We start from the raw sequence: 17,401 nt of genomic DNA on the forward strand, positions 1-17,401 counted from the left end.
TAAGGTTTTTTAAAAATTTTATTTTCTCAAACTAAAATTTAGCATTTTCTTCAGCTACAAATATCAGCAACAAACCACAGTAATATTTGCAGAACCTGTTACTTTATTGTTAATAGAAATCACAGTTATTTTTCATCTCACATAATAGTTGCCACAGATAACTCAAAATATCATTTTTGCTCATTGTTACTTTTAAACTTCAGTAGTTATTAGGTCTGCTGAGAGATTTTATAATTTAACGTTTTAATAAAGAAGTACATATATTACTATATCACAGATTTATTGTTTTAATATTTTGAAACCGTATCTCAATATAATTGGTTTCCTTTTTATTCTAGATATTTGTTTGATGCATTTTAAAATGTTACTTTTGAAGGGGCCCGTGTGTATCACCAAAGTGCCAAAGGAGTGCATAGCACAAAAAATGTTAAGAACCTCTGTGTATATATACAAATACATATGTGATTTTTTTGTAAAATAAAAAAAGGAACATACTTTTCTGCTCTTGGACTGGCTACAGAACACTTGAACTCACCTTCTAAAGATATATTATTCCAAAAATAAAATAAGATACCCAGAAGTTTGGTGACCCTAAGACCCAAATGATTTATCTCTGAAAAGGTCATCATCAACACATACACTGATAGAGCAGGTCATAATATAATATGTAAAAACTGATCTTATTTTTAATATTTATGACCTTGTATCTGTCACATTTATACTGAATTTAATTTAAATCAGTAGCAATGGTGAGAATTTACCCAAAGCACCCTGTAGGATCTCCACCACCAAATCTGCCTCAGATTACCACGGTTAGTTAAATAACAGTTTTTGTCAAAAAAAATTTTTTTAAAAGTAGTTGTGTTGACGGTTGTGCCCTCCCACCCCCCCATAAAGGTCAGTGCCCCTCTAAGGGAAGAGAAGCAAGATTATCCATTTGCCAATATTGTAAACAATCAATAGTACAATAGTTAGTAAAAAGAACTGTTAACTTCAGCCCTTTTTCTATTTGTCTTCCACCTCTATAGATGAAAAGTAAAACACTTCAAAAGACACTTAAAAAGCCAAACTGGCAAGTTTGACTGGTCAAGCCAAACCCTTGCCTGGTCATCTAGCTACATCTCCAAGGAGACAGAAGTATTGCCTTTCCCAGCCGGGAGCCCGAAGACAGAATAGTGATGCCCCAGTTAGGGAAGGCGCTAACCTTGAGACAACTCTCAGTGGGAAAAAAGCACTAGAAATCTTCAGTGCAGGAGAGAGGAGGCTCCTTTCTCAGTTGAAATGTGTCTAATTTTGCCGGTGACACCAATATAAGCAATATGCTGTCACTGTTGTTTTCATAGAAATTATTTCACAAGCAACCTTCCGGACATCAGGCGTTCCCTTAAGCAATATCACTAAGTGAATGTTGAACACTTGTCCATCTTTTGGATCCCGGGCCTCCCTACTTAAAACCCTGTGCTTGAATTTCAGTCAGATGTGTTCTCCATTTCGTTGGCTAATGGCACCGTGGTTATGGATGTCAAGGGAATCAAGGTGCAGTCGGCCGAGAAGCAGTACCACGATGGGCTGTCCCACTTCGTCATTACCTCTGTCTCACCTGCAAGGTACGGGTCCTGACTTCATGTTCTTTCCCAAGATGCCTTTATTTGTAGGGCATGATTCTGCCCAAGGACCACTATGAATAATAGACCATTCTATTGCTTTTCTGGTACTTTAAAAAAAAAAAATATGGTAGGGCAAACAACTTACATTCTTTTAAAAAGAAGTTGCTATTAATTTCCAAGAGATGCCAAATAAATCACTATATAATTACTTAACAGGAAGACAAAGGTTTTTTTCCAGTCAAGCCACAGGCTACCACCCTTCTTGAGGGAAGTGCCTACACATAGCGCTTACTGAATGGAGGGCACTGTTTTGCATGTAGAAGGAGATCCGCAAACATTGGTTTCATTTAGATTTTTAATTAAGCAATTGAGAACTCTATATTTATGACTGCATATTGAAAGCTCTAGCTTTATTTTTCAAATATGTAATACTGAATTTCTTTTTCTTAAGAAGAAGGCTTTCTGGAGTAAGAAATACATTTCCGTTGTAGACGGCTGCTCTTCTATGCCCACTTCTATGAAGCCCTCCCATTACAAAAAAAAAGACATTAACTGGCCTTTATAGGCTCCATTTCCAATTATACTCAAAACCAGTCAATGTGCCTTACAATGAAAACAGTCTCCCCAAGTGTGATGAAATAATCACCATGAGTTACGTTCTGCTTTTTCCACCGCCCCCCCCCCAAAATGTTGGTAACTAATCACCTGAGCTTCTTGTTTTTAGGGGTTTGGAGAGTCTTTTCTGCATGTAAAAATATTCAACTATTTTATCCCAGACCTCATGAAGAGTCTGGCAAGTTGTTATCTTTTCACTAGCCAGAATGTTCTATGTTAATTCCATGAGAAAACCTGCAACCTAGAATGAAACTCCAGGTAAAAGGGTACCAGTGTGGTGCGTAAAGAAACTTTTTCCTTTGCAGATATGAACTGATAGTAGATAAGAGCAGACTTGGGAGTAAGAACCCTACCAAAGGGAAAGTGGAACAGACACAAGCAGGTGAAAAGAAGTTTTACTTCGGAGGCTCACCCTTCAGTCCCCAGTACGCTAATTTCACTGGCTGTATCAGTAACGCCTACTTTACCAGGTAGGATATTTTTATTATTCATAATTCTGCATGATTCATAAAAAAAATCAGGTCAATAATGAAAATGTTTACATATTTAAACTGAGAACTATAAAATTTATAGTTATATATAAAATTTATAGTTCTTTCTATAGTTTATAGCAACAGAGAAGAGTAATTAAAAGCTTGCATGGGCTCGAGCAACTGACATACTTAGGTTTGTGTGTAGGTTTCTTCCCTTTAAATTCCTGCATGCCCTTGGCTAAGTCAGCCTTCACTTCTTTTATGCCAAAATGCAGATAATAATAATGTCTGCCTCCTTGTTAGAACAATTAAATGTGATAAAGTGCAGAAAGCACCTGGCATACAGCAAGCTATAAATATTAGATGTAATTATATCTGTGCTTATTATTAATGGTGTAGCACAGAGTAACATACCCAAATTCTTGTTAGAGGTTTAAGAAAGTCTTCTTAATGCATCACTTTAAACAAAGCCATTAATCAAGGTCCTTGACAAAGACTGAAAGTGCTCCCTGAGTACAAGAGCAAGCAAGGGAGAAAATTAATACACACGGAGTAACACAGAGGTGGTACCCATCATCCAGAACGTGGTGACGGAAAAGATGTCCGTCTGTCAGAATGTGCCAGTGCCAGGCAAAGTTATCCATAAACTGTTAAATGGTTGTGTAAAGGGTTCTTATTAAGACAGTGGTTGACGCAGACCCATCTCACACACACACACACACACACACACACATTTTAAATACCAAATTCTTTCACTTCTGTAGTTTTCATATTGTAAGTCTGAACCACATTTTAAGGGTTTCCCCCGCTCTGCTACACAGGTTGGATCAAGACGTGGAGGTCGAAGACTTCCAGCGATACGTGGAAAAGGTCCACACTTCTCTTTCTGAGTGCCCTATTGAGTCTCCGCCACTGCACTTTCTCTACAAAAAAGGGAAGAATTCCTCAAAGCCTAAAACAAGCCAGAATAAAAAGGTAAAAAGAGAATGCTGTGTCAGATTCTCAAACGTTCTCGCATTCCACACACACAGTTCTAGACACTGATGCTGTATAAAATTCACTCCAGTTTGCAACTGTATGTACATATGAAAGTTGGGATTCTTCTAGTACTTGATACTGTTGTTTCCCAGCTTTGGTGTATCAGTCTTTGTTCCAAGAGAAACACTTTGAATCAGATTGATTCCATATGGAATTTTTCATTATAATGATTAAAACTGCCCCATACTTAACCATTCATATGTATAATGTATATTATTTAGTACTGTCATTCTCAGTACCATTTGCTTTTGAGTCACGATCTCGGGCTTCTGTCACAGCCATGGAAATTCTTAAAGTTTCTGATCTCCTGTTCTCCCCTCCTCCCCTGACCTTCACATCAACCACTCAGAGGCACGGCTGATCCGTGATATCAACTAGAAACGCTCCATTAACAAAATCTTGAGTTCTTAAACTGCATCCCCTGAGGACAGTTTTTTTTCCTCATTCATTTACATCCAGCGTGTACATCAGCGGCTTTCATTACAGACGAGGCTTCCAATTCCTTCCCACTCTTTCAGGCTGGTCTCCCCACCCACTTCCTGGTCCAACCTTAACAAGTCCCTCGGGTGCCGCCCCTACCACCCTGGTCCAAGCCACCATTATCTCTCACCTGAGCCCTACCAGGGGCTCCTGCCAGGGCTCCGGGCTTCCACCAGCTTCTCTGACACTCTATCCTCCACGCAACAACCATATGCGTATACACATGTCACATCGTGTTACTCCCCTGCTCAAAGTGCCCCCGACGCCCACTACACTCAAAATAAAAACTCTGGTTCCTACAATGTCATAAGATGCTCTCTGTTATCCAGGCTCCTTTCCCTCACTCACTCTTCTGCCCACACTAGCATGAGCCATGTGCATTCCTGCCCTAAGGTCTTTCTTTCTGCCTGGACCACTCTCCCTGCAAACATCTGCATGAATGGCTCTTCCTTCCGGCTCAGCCTTCAAGCATTCAGTAAGGCCTCCCTTAACCCGCTAATTAATACCATAGCTGTCTCCTGACTTTCCCCAGTACTACCCATCTCCTTTGCCTTTCCTAGTTGTTCTTTTTTCCATAGCACCTTTCCCGTTTTATTATAGCCTGTTTTTACTGTGTTTGGTATTTACTCTCTGTTTCTTCTGCTAGAATTCGAGCTCCTTTTTTAAATCTGCTCAATGATGTGTCCTAAGAACCTAGAACAATGCACATAATAGGTGTTCAATACATACTTAGCTATCTGCATCACAGGGTTGTTAGAAAGATTAAGTGAGTTGATGCATGAAATGCCTTAGCACAATGCCTGGCATAGAGCAAAACATTCAATGAATATGAGCTGTTAGATCTCTTTATAGAGGCTTGTGAATGTTTCTGGAGGATCAATTCCTTAAAGTAGAATTGCTTGGCTTAGGGGAATATGCATTGTCAACATTGAGATAATATTTATACTCCTACGAACAGCATTTGAAAAAAACCTATTGTTCCTCCCAACTGCTGAACTAGATATGATCAAATTTTTATAATTTTGCCCATCTAATGGACAGATAGGGCATCTCACTGTGATTTTGATTTGCATTTCCTTGAATGCGAATGTGGCTGAGCATCTTTTAAAGAACTGATTTCCCTCCACGGCTGGCTTCTGAACCATCAGCAAGAGGAAAGCATCCCCACCAGCTTCTGCCTTCTGATAGTTTTTCACCGGCCATTATATCTTGATCGCTTCCCTATGTATTTCAGCTTACGGGGATCACATTTGAGAACCCCCTTGCAATTCCTCCTTTGTTCACACACGATTTGTCAATGTTAAAAGGTTAATTTTCTTTTTGTACAACTCAAAATTAGTAATTTTTCAGGATCCTCTCCTGAATTTCACATGGGAGAAAGAGAATTTCATATGACTTTTATGAAGGCTTTCACTAGAGGATAATTTAAAGGATTTTTCAAAGGAGACTATGAAATTCTGATGAGATCTTACCATCCTCTTCTCATATTGATGCTAAAAGGTTTATCCTGGAATTTTTCAGCTGGGAGTTGAGCGCGGGTCAGTGGATCAGACACAGCAGGTTAATATCATGGGCTGATGAGGAAGATCAGCCTACGGCACGCACTTTACCTCTTTAAACGAATACAGTTTTCTATTTGAAGCTGTCTATCAAGTGCAGTTTCCTAACAAATATTCATACTCTCAAGTTGCAATCAACAGACCTTGGAACTATTAACATACACTTTTCAGTATTATAGGAAACCTCTTAGCCTTTCTTGTAAAAAGCCTTAGAAACTCAACTTCATAATAACGGATACAGGATGACTATAGATTTCCCTTCTAGTTCTTGGTAATCAGAATGTCAAATGTTTGCTAATCTTCTCTCATATTTACCCTTGTATCAATAGCTTCTTAAGTAGCTATCTAGAAAAACATGTGGCTGCTGTTTTAAATTTTTATCAAGGCCGATTCATAGCAATTTGGGCTATAATAAATTATTTTCACAGTAACGTCCTAATATTGTACCTTATGTGTATATTTTATTTTACCATTAATAGACTTTCAGTGCTTTCTAATTTTCTCCCTTTACGGGTGAAGATCACTGTGTATTAGTCTTTGATTACATTGCTGAATATATCTTTACAAAATATTCTTAGAGGTGGACTTACTGGGTCAGGGAAAATTACTTTCCAAAAAAGGAACACTGATTTCTATTCCTCCATGAGTACGTAAGAATACCTATCTTACCACCTGTGTTCCAGCATGAAAATTTCTTATAATTTTTGTTTTTAAATTTAATTGGGGACATAGTTTCTCATGTGGTATTTCATGGGATAATGAAAATTTTATGTATTTTAAGAGGCATCATTCTAAGGTATCCAGCCAACCATTCCCTTTTCTGAGAATTGATTCCCTACACACAGGGCAAGCCCAATATTTTAGGTACGTGACTTTATCTACCTGGATACAGATGTTTGGATTAGGGTAGGTCATCTGAACTAAGCTGGGCTATCAGATCCCCTTCCTTATAAACTTAGAGACACTACCCTATGCTAGTCGTTGAATGGAAAACATGTAAGCCTAAGAGCTCTATGTTAATCATGCACATAGAAAGAAAGCTGCTTTGTAGAAATTTAAAAGGCAGCTGCCCTGAAGAGAAAGAAAAATGAACGTAGGCTGAGAAAAACAAAGCCAAGATACCAGAAACATTTGGAAAAGGAATTCCCTGAATCTTCCTAGCTTTGCCATTCCTGATTCTTGACCCTGGTAGTGTACTATCTTTCCCCTGATACTGTATTATCTCCCCTTGGATTGTGTAAGATACTCCCATATCCTTATAAGGCACTGCTCTCTTTTGCTTAAGTAACTGAACTAGTTTGACTGTTATGTGACACAAAAGAATCTTACCGCATTAAAACAGACCCTCCTAGAGCACCTGGGTGGCTCAGTCAGTTAAGCACCTGCCTTCGGCTCCGGTCATGATCCCACGGTTGTGCAATCAAGTTCGATGTTGGGCTCCCTGCTCAGTGGGGAGTCTGCTTCTCTCTCTCTCTCTCCCTCTACTCCTCACCCCTTCTCCTGCCGTGTCTTTCATGATCTCTGTCTCTCAAATAAGTAAATAAAATCTTAAAAAAAAAAAAAAGACCCTCAGAGAAAAAAATTACACTGATAAAATCAAAGTCTAGTGGGGTTCAAAATCCACATATACAGCTATTCTAGGATAGTAAACAGAGTCTCTGTGTTATATGGTTGGAAGTAATTAAATTATAACCTTTTATTATCATTATTATGATTCAGAGCATACATCCACAGAGAATTTAGAGTGTTTGGTTGCCACATATAAATATCCCAGCGTCTATTCCTTTCCGCAGCAGATAAGAGACTAGTCCTCTATGGATTCCCACATGGAAGCAGAGAAAGGCAGGGCTGGTCATGGAGACCTTGTAGTCTGGGAGCCCCCCCCTTTGCTGACCCCTGCCGTTGATTCACACATGCCCTCTTCCCATAGCAAAGTGCATGCACTGACTGAGAAAGAGGAGGAGCCACCAGGGTTGGGGACAGTCCCCAACTCCTGACTAATCTCTCACCTGCGCCCTCCTGGAAAACAAAACCCCATCCTCCAGCAAGTCATCGAAGGTCCTTTCTATCTGGCAACAGCCTGTCTTCCGGTTTGCTATTGAACTACCTGTTTTTCCAAACCAGTTTTCAGTTGCTTTTAAAAAAGAAACTGTTTCTCACTCACCTTTCTCTTCCCCACCACACGGTGCCTGCGGAGGGCACGCACAAATACCCATGTCCTTCTACGTCATTTCTACCTCGTAGGTATTCAATAAACATTGCTTGGATACATGAATAAATGACAGGATGATCAGGTTTATTTGCAATAACTTTAATTTTCCCCCCCAAATTTAGACTAGATAACCATGAAATATTAGCCTATCGTCTCACAACTCTAAATTTTAAAATCAGCAGCGCAATTTAGGAGCACAAGGTCATTGTTCTATATCCTGTCACATGAACGTTTACTACTTATCACCAAAAATACTCTTAAATATTTTGAAGGTGTTACTAAGTATGTTGGTAACAGCCTGTATAAATAACAATATGTGTGTTAAAGAAATGTTGTTGTCTATGACATGAGGGTTTTATTGACAGATTCCCCAGGGTTATTTTATTGTCAATATTTCCATTTTTCACCATTGGCTAAGATGTGCATTTAATTTAAATGATAGAGCAGTTATCTCTGAGGCTTTGGGTTAGCTCTGCTTTATTATCACAGACTAGAATGTTGGATTTAACATACTGTGTTGTCATTTGTTGTTCTTAATGCTACAGCACCTAATGTCATCTCCTCAAGGAAAGAGAGGGGCCTAATATTTCATGAATGGAAAATGCACAAATAATATATACTTTCATCATTACTTTTTTTATTTTTATTAATGATAAAGAAATCACAAATGAACTTTTGCTACTAGCACATCAGTTTCATCCCTTAATATGATTTATTTCCTATTCTTACAGGGGGAGAAAAGTAAAGATGCACCTTCAGGGGATCCTGCCGGCCTGAAGTTCCCAGAGGGGAATGTTCCAAGGGATTCTTACTGTCACCTTTCCAACAGTCCTAGAGCAATAGAGCATGCCTATCAGTATGGAGGGACTGCCAACAGCCGCCAAGAGTTTGAACACTTAAAAGGAGATTTTGGTGAAAAGTAAAGTAACACACTATCCTTCCAGAAACTTTATGCCATGGCTGGACTTCATACTTATTTGCCACATGCTGTCTTTTTCCTATGATCTTTCCTTTCTGTGGCACTTAGTCCTATTATTTTGTCATCAAAATAAATGCTAAGTAGTACACAATTCTTACTTTCCAATAAATGAACATTCTCTGAGACTTTCTTCCCAAAAGTAAGATGCATAAATCAGGATTCTCCTAGGAGTTTGTAGCATTTTTATCAAAAAAGAAAGGCAATCAAAGAAAGGAACATGTGGCACATTTTCAATGACTCATCATCTAACCTTGATATTACCTTCCTTCCCCTATACAAATTGCTTTCAGATTGAAAATGGGGGGTGCCTCTGAACCACTGGAAGGTTAATGAAGGAAAGACACCAAAGACACAAAAACCACTTGTATCTCGGCTAGCCCTCAAGTTATCTGTAAAGCCCAGCCCCTCTTCCCAGTATTCTGCAAATTTCCAGGTTACTTAGCACTTTTGAAGATCTCTTTTTATAGTGTCAGCACCCAGCTATTTTTACATAGGTCTTATATCTCTTTCAAATGTCCATAGAGGCAGTGCATTCAATGAGTAACCTCTAATGCCTTCTTATTTGCTATTTGCCTTATTAGGCAAATATTAGGCAGTATCAGTATTTTGTATTCATTGGGAAGAATTTAGAGTTAAATCAAACTAGAAATTAGCCTAATAAATGTATCTTATCTATACGGGCTAGAGCTAAGAGTCTAGAAGGTTTCGTTTAATTCCTACACCTTCTGGTGGCTGTCTTTGGCCCATGATATCTTCTGATTAATTTTTCTCAGGAAAGACAAATCAATCTTGTATTTTAGATAGCACACAAATCGTATTGTTTCTAGGCAAACTTCTATATGCACATTAATTACGGACTAGTATTTTGTCCACATGAACAAACCAAATGCGACCATATTTTCAGAGCAAGACGCATTATGATCCTTACATGAAACAATGCTTCCAAATGTGAAAGTAGCCCTGCTGTATAAATAAGTAGGAAAAGATTTACATTTTTGAGTTAGTCATGCTTTCCCAATATTCATGAATAATGCTAAGACATAATTAGAAGTAATGCTGCTTGGGATTCGATAGAATGGCTACTCATTCTTCCTTACACTGTGTTGCTGTTGGAAACTAGAGATCCCCCTCAGTCTCATTTTACAGATAGTAAGCTTTTTCTTTTCATTTACCAGATCTCAGTTCTCCATTCGTCTGAAGACTCGTTCCTCCCATGGGATGATTTTCTATGTCTCAGATCAAGAAGAGAATGACTTCATGACTCTATTCTTAGCCCATGGCCGCTTGGTTTTCATGTTTAATGTTGGCCATAAGAAACTGAAGATTAGAAGCCAAGAGAAATACAATGATGGATTGTGGCATGATGTGAGTTGAAGGCAGAGAATATTATTACCAGCAAATAGATGGTGACATTAATGCCCACTATTGGTCTTTCTAGAAACACCCATTTTAAAATTCTGTTGCCATATGCTCAGAGTTCAATTTCGAGAAATTTTTTTAATTCCTTTTAAAATCTTGAAGCATATTATTTAAAAAGAGATACAGGTTGCATGTAATTTTTAGAGTAATTATTTTCACCAAAGGACCAATAGCAAACATAACCTGAAGTTTAATTTCTAATGATTTTTCACTTGTTTTCCCACTGCCTGTAAGTTTCTAAATTTCAGCAGCAAATGCTGAGTGTCTTTTATAGGCTAAGCCATGGAAGATACACAGTGAAAAGAAAATCTATTAGAATGCTAGGATACCACAGGGAGACTATTTAAATATTGAAACAAATCAGTGTTACATAATGGAAAGAGTAAGAAATGTAAGATATATTAAGCACCATAAATTTAGGAGAAGAACAAACCAAGTGGGCTGACCAGCTGTGAAGAGTTTCATTGAGAACCCTGCTAAATACATATAAGCTGAATTCAGAAATTAAGCCTGTAACTTTAAATCAAACTTTAAAGGAAAAAACAAACTCTTGACCTCCAGAGAAAGGGTCAGCTTTTTAAAGAACTTCTGCAGATCTCCCACAGTCCCACAATAGCCAAGTCTGGAGAAGAGGCAACAGAGCCTTCTGCCAAAGCTTGGGATGCACTTGACATGTGCTATTGTCCTTCTTTCCATCCAGGTGATATTTATTCGGGAAAAGAGCAGTGGCCGACTGATCATTGATGGCCTTCGAGTCCTAGAAGAGAGTCTTCCTCCTACAGGAGCTGCCTGGAACATCAAGGGTCCTATTTATTTGGGAGGTGTGGCTCCTGGAAGGGCTGTGAAAAATGTCCAGGTAAGCCAGACATGACCAGGAAAAGCCCTGACTTTTAGAGCCGATGGATTATTTAATCCAGGACCTCATTTTACCACCAGCGAACTGGCAAGAAGAGAACTGTAGTTTCACTGGATATAGGCTACCAAAGTGCGTATTGTCCCCGGACATGTCTGTCTGCCCTCTGGCATTACAAAGTCAAGAGTGGTCTTTTGACTTTGACAGAGAAGTGAGATGAAACAATTTCATAGGTTTAAACTGTCATGAGAAGTTATGTCTCAAGGAGATGCTTATTTGTTCAGCAAGTACACATGCTATTAGTGTAAAAAAAATTTTAAAAAAGAAGTAAAAAATGTCATTCCATTATGTATCATTGAGTGACAAAAAACTTTAGGGCCATTCTGTAGACTATGATTTCATATTTTTGTTTCCTAGACACACACACACACAAACACACACACACTCATGTGTAAATGGGCAAGGAAGTATGGTAATCCCTGGGCGGGGGGGAGGGGTGGGGGGTGGGGGAGAAGCTGTTATAGTAAAAAGCATGTAATTTCTGTACTTTAAAAGTTAATAGGGATGCCTGGGTGGCTCAGTTGGTTGGACGACTGCCTTCGGCTCAGGTCATGATCCTGGAGTCCCGGGATCGAGTCCCGCATCAGGCTCCCAGCTCCATGGGGAGTCTGCTTCTCTCTCTGACCTTCTCCTCATTAATGCTCTCTCTCACTGTCTCTCTCTCAAGTAAATAAATAAAATCTTTTAAAAAAAAAAAAGTTAATAATATTGCATCTTTACAAAAATAGTAATAAAGGGAATGTATCTTTCTTAACATATAGATTTGACTTCAACACAAAAAAAGATGCATTTCTAAGATTCACTAATATATGTAGATAAAGGAAAAAAGGGGGGGCTCATGTTATATTGAGATTTTAGGCAAGTAGCCCCAATTTCATGACAACTCCTTTAAAAGAAAGGTTTCCAAAGCAGTGTGAAATCAGTTGTCCAAAGAGGCCCAAGTTTCACGTCTTGAGGTATGATAAATTCTCGACTGCAAGATCAGGTAATGCAGCCAGAAATGCAAGCTTTCTGCTGTTTAGTTAACCATGGTAGATTTAACAATTAAGAACTTTGCTAGCCCTCATCAACATTAGCTGATTTGGGGCCACCTGTCATTCTTGAAGGAAAACAGAGGAGGATAGTTCTAATATTTAATTTCAAAACCTTAGCTGCAACTTATTTGTCACAGTGTATGTAGAAATGTTCGTAGCTAATGACTGCAGGCTGACATTATCAAATACAAAATCCCAACTTCAAAGAACTCATTAAAGAAGCAACTACCTGGAAAATGACTGACCCTTCAGGCAGCCAAGATAAATTAAGACAGGGGGCTACTTCCTTTCTCTCTAGACATGAATCCCTTCATTTTGTTACCCTTTGGTGCACACCTGCGCATGTTAAGAAAATGACTTTTAAGAAATGTCTTCTTCCCTCAGATCAACTCGGTCTACAGTTTCAGTGGCTGCCTCGGCAACCTTCAGCTCAATGGGGCCTCCATCGCCTCTGCTTCTCAGACATTCAGCGTGACCCCTTGTTTTGAAGGCCCTATGGAAACAGGGACCTACTTTTCAACAGAAGGAGGATACGTAGTTCTAGGTAACAGTGACTTCTGCACAAAACACGAATCACGAAATTCTTCTTTCCTGGAGGTGGCTGGGGAGATTTGGCTCAGGGTTAAAACTTCAGAATACCAAACTCACTCAGCCCTAGGAAATGGCTTCTTTCCTCCAGGATCCCCTTTGTTGCCTCCTGCCACACCCAGCAAGACAGGTTCCCCTGTCCCTGTTCGCTTTCCCTGTCCAGAGCTTCTCCACAGCCGCCACACCTCTGATGTAGATGTAGCCCATCTTGACCCTTTTAGGATTTCCCGTGCTGCTCTGTGCTCTAATCTGTGTCAGGGCGGCTCTAATCAGAGCAGGGTGGCTCTCGTCTTTCTCTGTCCCCTTTTAGCATGACCCATTGTCCCTACCAAAGCAACCACTTCCTCCCTTTGCTCTGCAATCCCATCCTTCAGAAATTTTATTTCTGGATTTGTATTCTCCATAGCTATTATTCTCCCATCCAATCAACCAAATGTTTATTGTATGCCTCTGGCATGTGAGCCGCTCTGCCAAGTGATGGAACATAGTAGTTCTAAAAATAAGTACATAAAGTCCTATCAGTCTATAAACAATCACCATCCAAGCCGTTCCAACAAATACTCTACAGAGCAATTATTAGGTATGAGGAGGTCACTGGGATCGGTACCCCGAACATTCCCTGAATAAAGACGTGACAGTGCAGCCATGTGTAGCTTCCTAAACCGTCTCCACGTCCAAGAGAATACCAGAAGTCATCTCTCCTCTCTCTGTCTTGTTCATGATTGTACTTCCCTTTCTCCTCCTTGAACCACAATAAAGCACCAACACTCATATTTCTCAGCCTTTCATTGGATCTCAGTGATAAGAACTCAAAGGCTCAGACAGCTTGAAATGCATAGCACCCTGCACAATTGACATTCTCCCTTACCATTAACTAATAGCAGGAAAAATTAAAAAGTGATTTATAAGGAGACATGTCGAGTGAATATTATTAAGATGCCCAGGTTTCCATCACGTCTCCTGGAGTGAGCACCGCTATCCTTAATAAGAATTCATTTTCTCACATCACGGCACTAGCAGCTCCTAACTGCTTCTGCTGCCCTCACTTTTTCTTTCCTCTGAAATGCTCTGCAGCACTGGCACCAGTGATTTTTATTATTAAGACTTATTTCAAAATACAGGTCTTATTTAAAAATAAGGCTTATCTTAAAATACAGCTCCCTTGCTCAGTGACTGCAAAATAAAGTCCACCTTCCATACTTGAGCACGAGTGCCCTTCCCCTGTGGCCTTCCTCCCTTGCCTGGCCTCGCTTTACCCTGGCAGGGGACACTGGCCTCCACGGTGCTTTCCAAATGTCCTGACCTCTGCACTCGTGTTCATACTATTTCCTGTGCCCAGGCTGCTCTTTTCTCCTCCTCGCTTGTGAAAGATTAAATGGTCCTGCTGGTTGGAATCAGTTTCTCCTCCCCTGAGAAAAGACACCATGGTGTCTTTTCCCCATGCTGTCCCCACGCCACGGCCCACCACAGGAGTGGCATACTAGTTATCCCAGGCCCCCTCAGAGCTTTCTGCAGTGTGTTTGACAAGAGAAATGCCACTTGCTACTGATCTATTGAAAAAGGTGTCAAACTTTCAAAAAACATATAAAAATGTATAATTACAAAATCACACCATGGTTACAAAATTGAGGCTGCTGCTCTTAAGAGCTAATATTTCTCTCCCCAGATGAGTCTTTCAATATTGGACTGAAGTTTGAGATTGCCTTTGAAGTCCGTCCCAGAAGCAGTTCTGGAACCCTTGTTCATGGCCACAGTGTCAACGGAGAGTACCTAAATGTTCACATGAAGAAGGGGCAGGTAATGGGTTAAAAACTGTTTTAACAGTCTGTCTTCTCTGACCTTATTTATTTCACAGAATTAGTCCATCAGTCTTTCTTAACTGGGGGGGGGGGGGGGATCATGGGGAAGCTACACATGAAATTTAAATGCAGGCAGTACTTAGATTCAGATTCATATGCTGGGAATTAATTTGATTAGAGCAAAGCGCCATGAAAATGTGGCAAAGCTAAAAAAAAAATCAATAAGAATGGAATTAAAAGGTTTTAATAAAAGGATTGGGAGAAAACATTTTTACAACAAATGAAAGCAGCAAATATATCCAGCTATCAGAATGAACAAACACTAAAGCATTGATCTTTCTATTTATAATATATTTGCATACCAGGTATATATATGTACATAAGTGCATATATACATATATATTACTTTCAGTTGCTAGAAATCAAAACATTGTTATAATTAAGCAGCACTTTCATCCTGAAAAAGTATGACCAAGGAATAGTCATGAAAGTGTTCAACTAAATATTAAGGAGAAAACAGCATATTTTCATTATTGTCCCTAACTGATTTTTATTTGAGTTCTGGTACTCTTAAACTATATAACGATATCGTGCTTACTGTGTGTCAAGTACTATTCTAATTATGGATGAGCTCCGTTAGCCCCCCAGCGAATGTGACCCCAGGTAGGTGTCACAAGTGAGAAAACAGGCAGCGAGGTGAGGAGGCACTGGGACAGGAACCCAGGCAGTCTGGCTGCACAGTCCGCACCCTCCACCGCTACCTTAACCATCTTTGTAGAACACATTCAATCTGTAAAAATTAAAGGAAAGCCTTTTATTATCTTGTTGTTCCTCTCCCCCAGCTTTTCTCCTGTTACTATTCTGTCCGCTCGCCTAGGAACCATTTACGGTCTATAGCCTACCAAAGAGTGACCCCTTGCGTTCACATTGCAAAGCTCATCAATTGCAGATGTTAAAGCATTGCTCCTCTGGGGTGAATTTAAGAAATCTAGTTTTAGCTCTACGAGGAAAGCGAAACTATATAACGTATCCTGTCTTTTGCAGGTCATAGTGAAAGTCAACAATGGCATCAGGGACTTTTCCACCTCAGTGACACCCAAGCAGAGTCTCTGTGATGGCAGATGGCACAGAATTACAGGTGAGAAAAAAGTGTGTCCTGGGCTCCACTTATAGAGTTAGCCTACATCCCAAGTGTGGAATGATGGCTCAGAAGAACTCAGACTCTAACTTACATGATAAAATAGGGGATGGACGACAGTCTACAAGTGGCCAAGAAAAGAGAATCAAACATTACCATATATATCAAATCCACATGTGATTTGAAAATTGTCTTTGGGGGCTTTCTTCATAATGTATAATTTATGAAGAAAAAAATAGAGTATCCTAAACATTCTCCCTTCCAAAGGAAAATTTTACAGGGATTGCTTGACTAGACATTGACATTTTCAATGATCCAGAAGAAAGTGTGAGGTTTATTCTGGAATAAATAAAAGCCATCGCTGTTATAAATTCGTCTCTTTCATGTGAAAATTAACCACTCCGGTGTCATTTATGACCAGTCTTTTCCTGGTATTTCAGTTATTAGAGATTCCAATGTGGTTCAGTTGGATGTAGACTCTGAAGTGAACCATGTGGTTGGACCCCTGAATCCGAAACCAGTAGATCACAGGGAACCTGTATTCGTTGGAGGAGTTCCAGGTAAGAGTTCTTTAAAAGGGACATGATTCCAATTCCAAAAAACAGTAATTTCTTATAATTGTTATTATAGTACTAAGAATGGAGCCGTGTGTTTTCATAATTCACCTAATAACTCAAAGGGTTTAATATACAATGTCCTTTCATAGGAAAAAAGTATACTGGTGGTTATGACTCCTTATCCAAGGATCAAAACAAAGTAACACATCGATACACTTCAGTCTCCTGCCTGGTAGATACTACTCTCCCTTTACCAAATATGCTTATTTTTTCTCTCTCTCTTCCTTTTGTATGTCCTCACGTTCACATAGTGAACACACATACTCTATTTTTTTCTCTAACACAAAGAAAATTCAGTTGCTAATACTGCTCTCAGATCTGAGAATCTTGGAGGACTAAAAGTTTGCTGATAGTTACTCCCCTTCCTTACCAAGACAGAAGAGACTCCACAGTTCTCCCTGTCCAGGATTAGTCTGAATTGTGAAAACAGCTGCAGACCGTAAGTTGTTTTGTTCCGATGTAGTGACAATCCCCAAGAGAGGTTCCCAGCTGCCATCCTGCAAACATCATCAGTAACATTCCTGCTGTCCTCTGGCAAGAATGGTGTGTAATCCAGGCTGGTGACAGAAGGACTCTTATGGACCCCTGCAATTGTTTTAACCCTCTGGAGCAGGAACCATGACCTATGTTGAAAGTGTTTGTTGCACACATTTTACTAACTTGGAAAAATGGAATGTTAAAGCTAGAGAGAGAGAGATAAGAAGGAGAAAACCAAGCTTTTACAGCTGGAATTTTTTTTTTTTAAGATTTTATTTATTTATTTGACAGAGAGAAATTACAAGTAGATGGAGAGGCAGGCAGAGAGAGAGAGAGGGAAGCAGGCTTCCTGCTGAGCAGAGAGCCCGATGCGGGACTCGATCCCAGGACCCTGAGATCATGACCTGAGCCGAAGGCAGTGGCTTAACCCACTGAGCCACCCAGGCGCCCTAC

The 17,401-nt window shown here is 39.6% G+C and overlaps 1 protein-coding gene across 2 annotated transcripts in view; it reads left to right on the top strand.

Moving 5' to 3' along the window:
• The window catches only part of LAMA4 (laminin subunit alpha 4), a 146,728-nt gene that overhangs the window by 125,409 nt on the left and 3,918 nt on the right, over positions 1-17,401 (top strand). For both annotated transcript variants that reach the window (XM_004753541.3, XM_004753542.3), the window contains exons 28-37: positions 1,474-1,607; positions 2,528-2,692; positions 3,517-3,670; positions 8,716-8,903; positions 10,139-10,328; positions 11,083-11,238; positions 12,714-12,873; positions 14,584-14,714; positions 15,761-15,854; positions 16,295-16,414. In XM_004753541.3, coding sequence (XP_004753598.1) covers positions 1,474-1,607; positions 2,528-2,692; positions 3,517-3,670; positions 8,716-8,903; positions 10,139-10,328; positions 11,083-11,238; positions 12,714-12,873; positions 14,584-14,714; positions 15,761-15,854; positions 16,295-16,414 — 1,492 coding nt within the window. The remainder of the gene's footprint in view (positions 1-1,473; positions 1,608-2,527; positions 2,693-3,516; positions 3,671-8,715; positions 8,904-10,138; positions 10,329-11,082; positions 11,239-12,713; positions 12,874-14,583; positions 14,715-15,760; positions 15,855-16,294; positions 16,415-17,401) is intronic.

This window comes from Mustela putorius, unplaced genomic scaffold (assembly GCF_011764305.1).
Source record: "Mustela putorius furo isolate JIRA1106 unplaced genomic scaffold, ASM1176430v1.1 tig00000450_pilon_pilon_pilon, whole genome shotgun sequence".
NCBI lineage: Eukaryota > Metazoa > Chordata > Mammalia > Carnivora > Mustelidae > Mustela > Mustela putorius.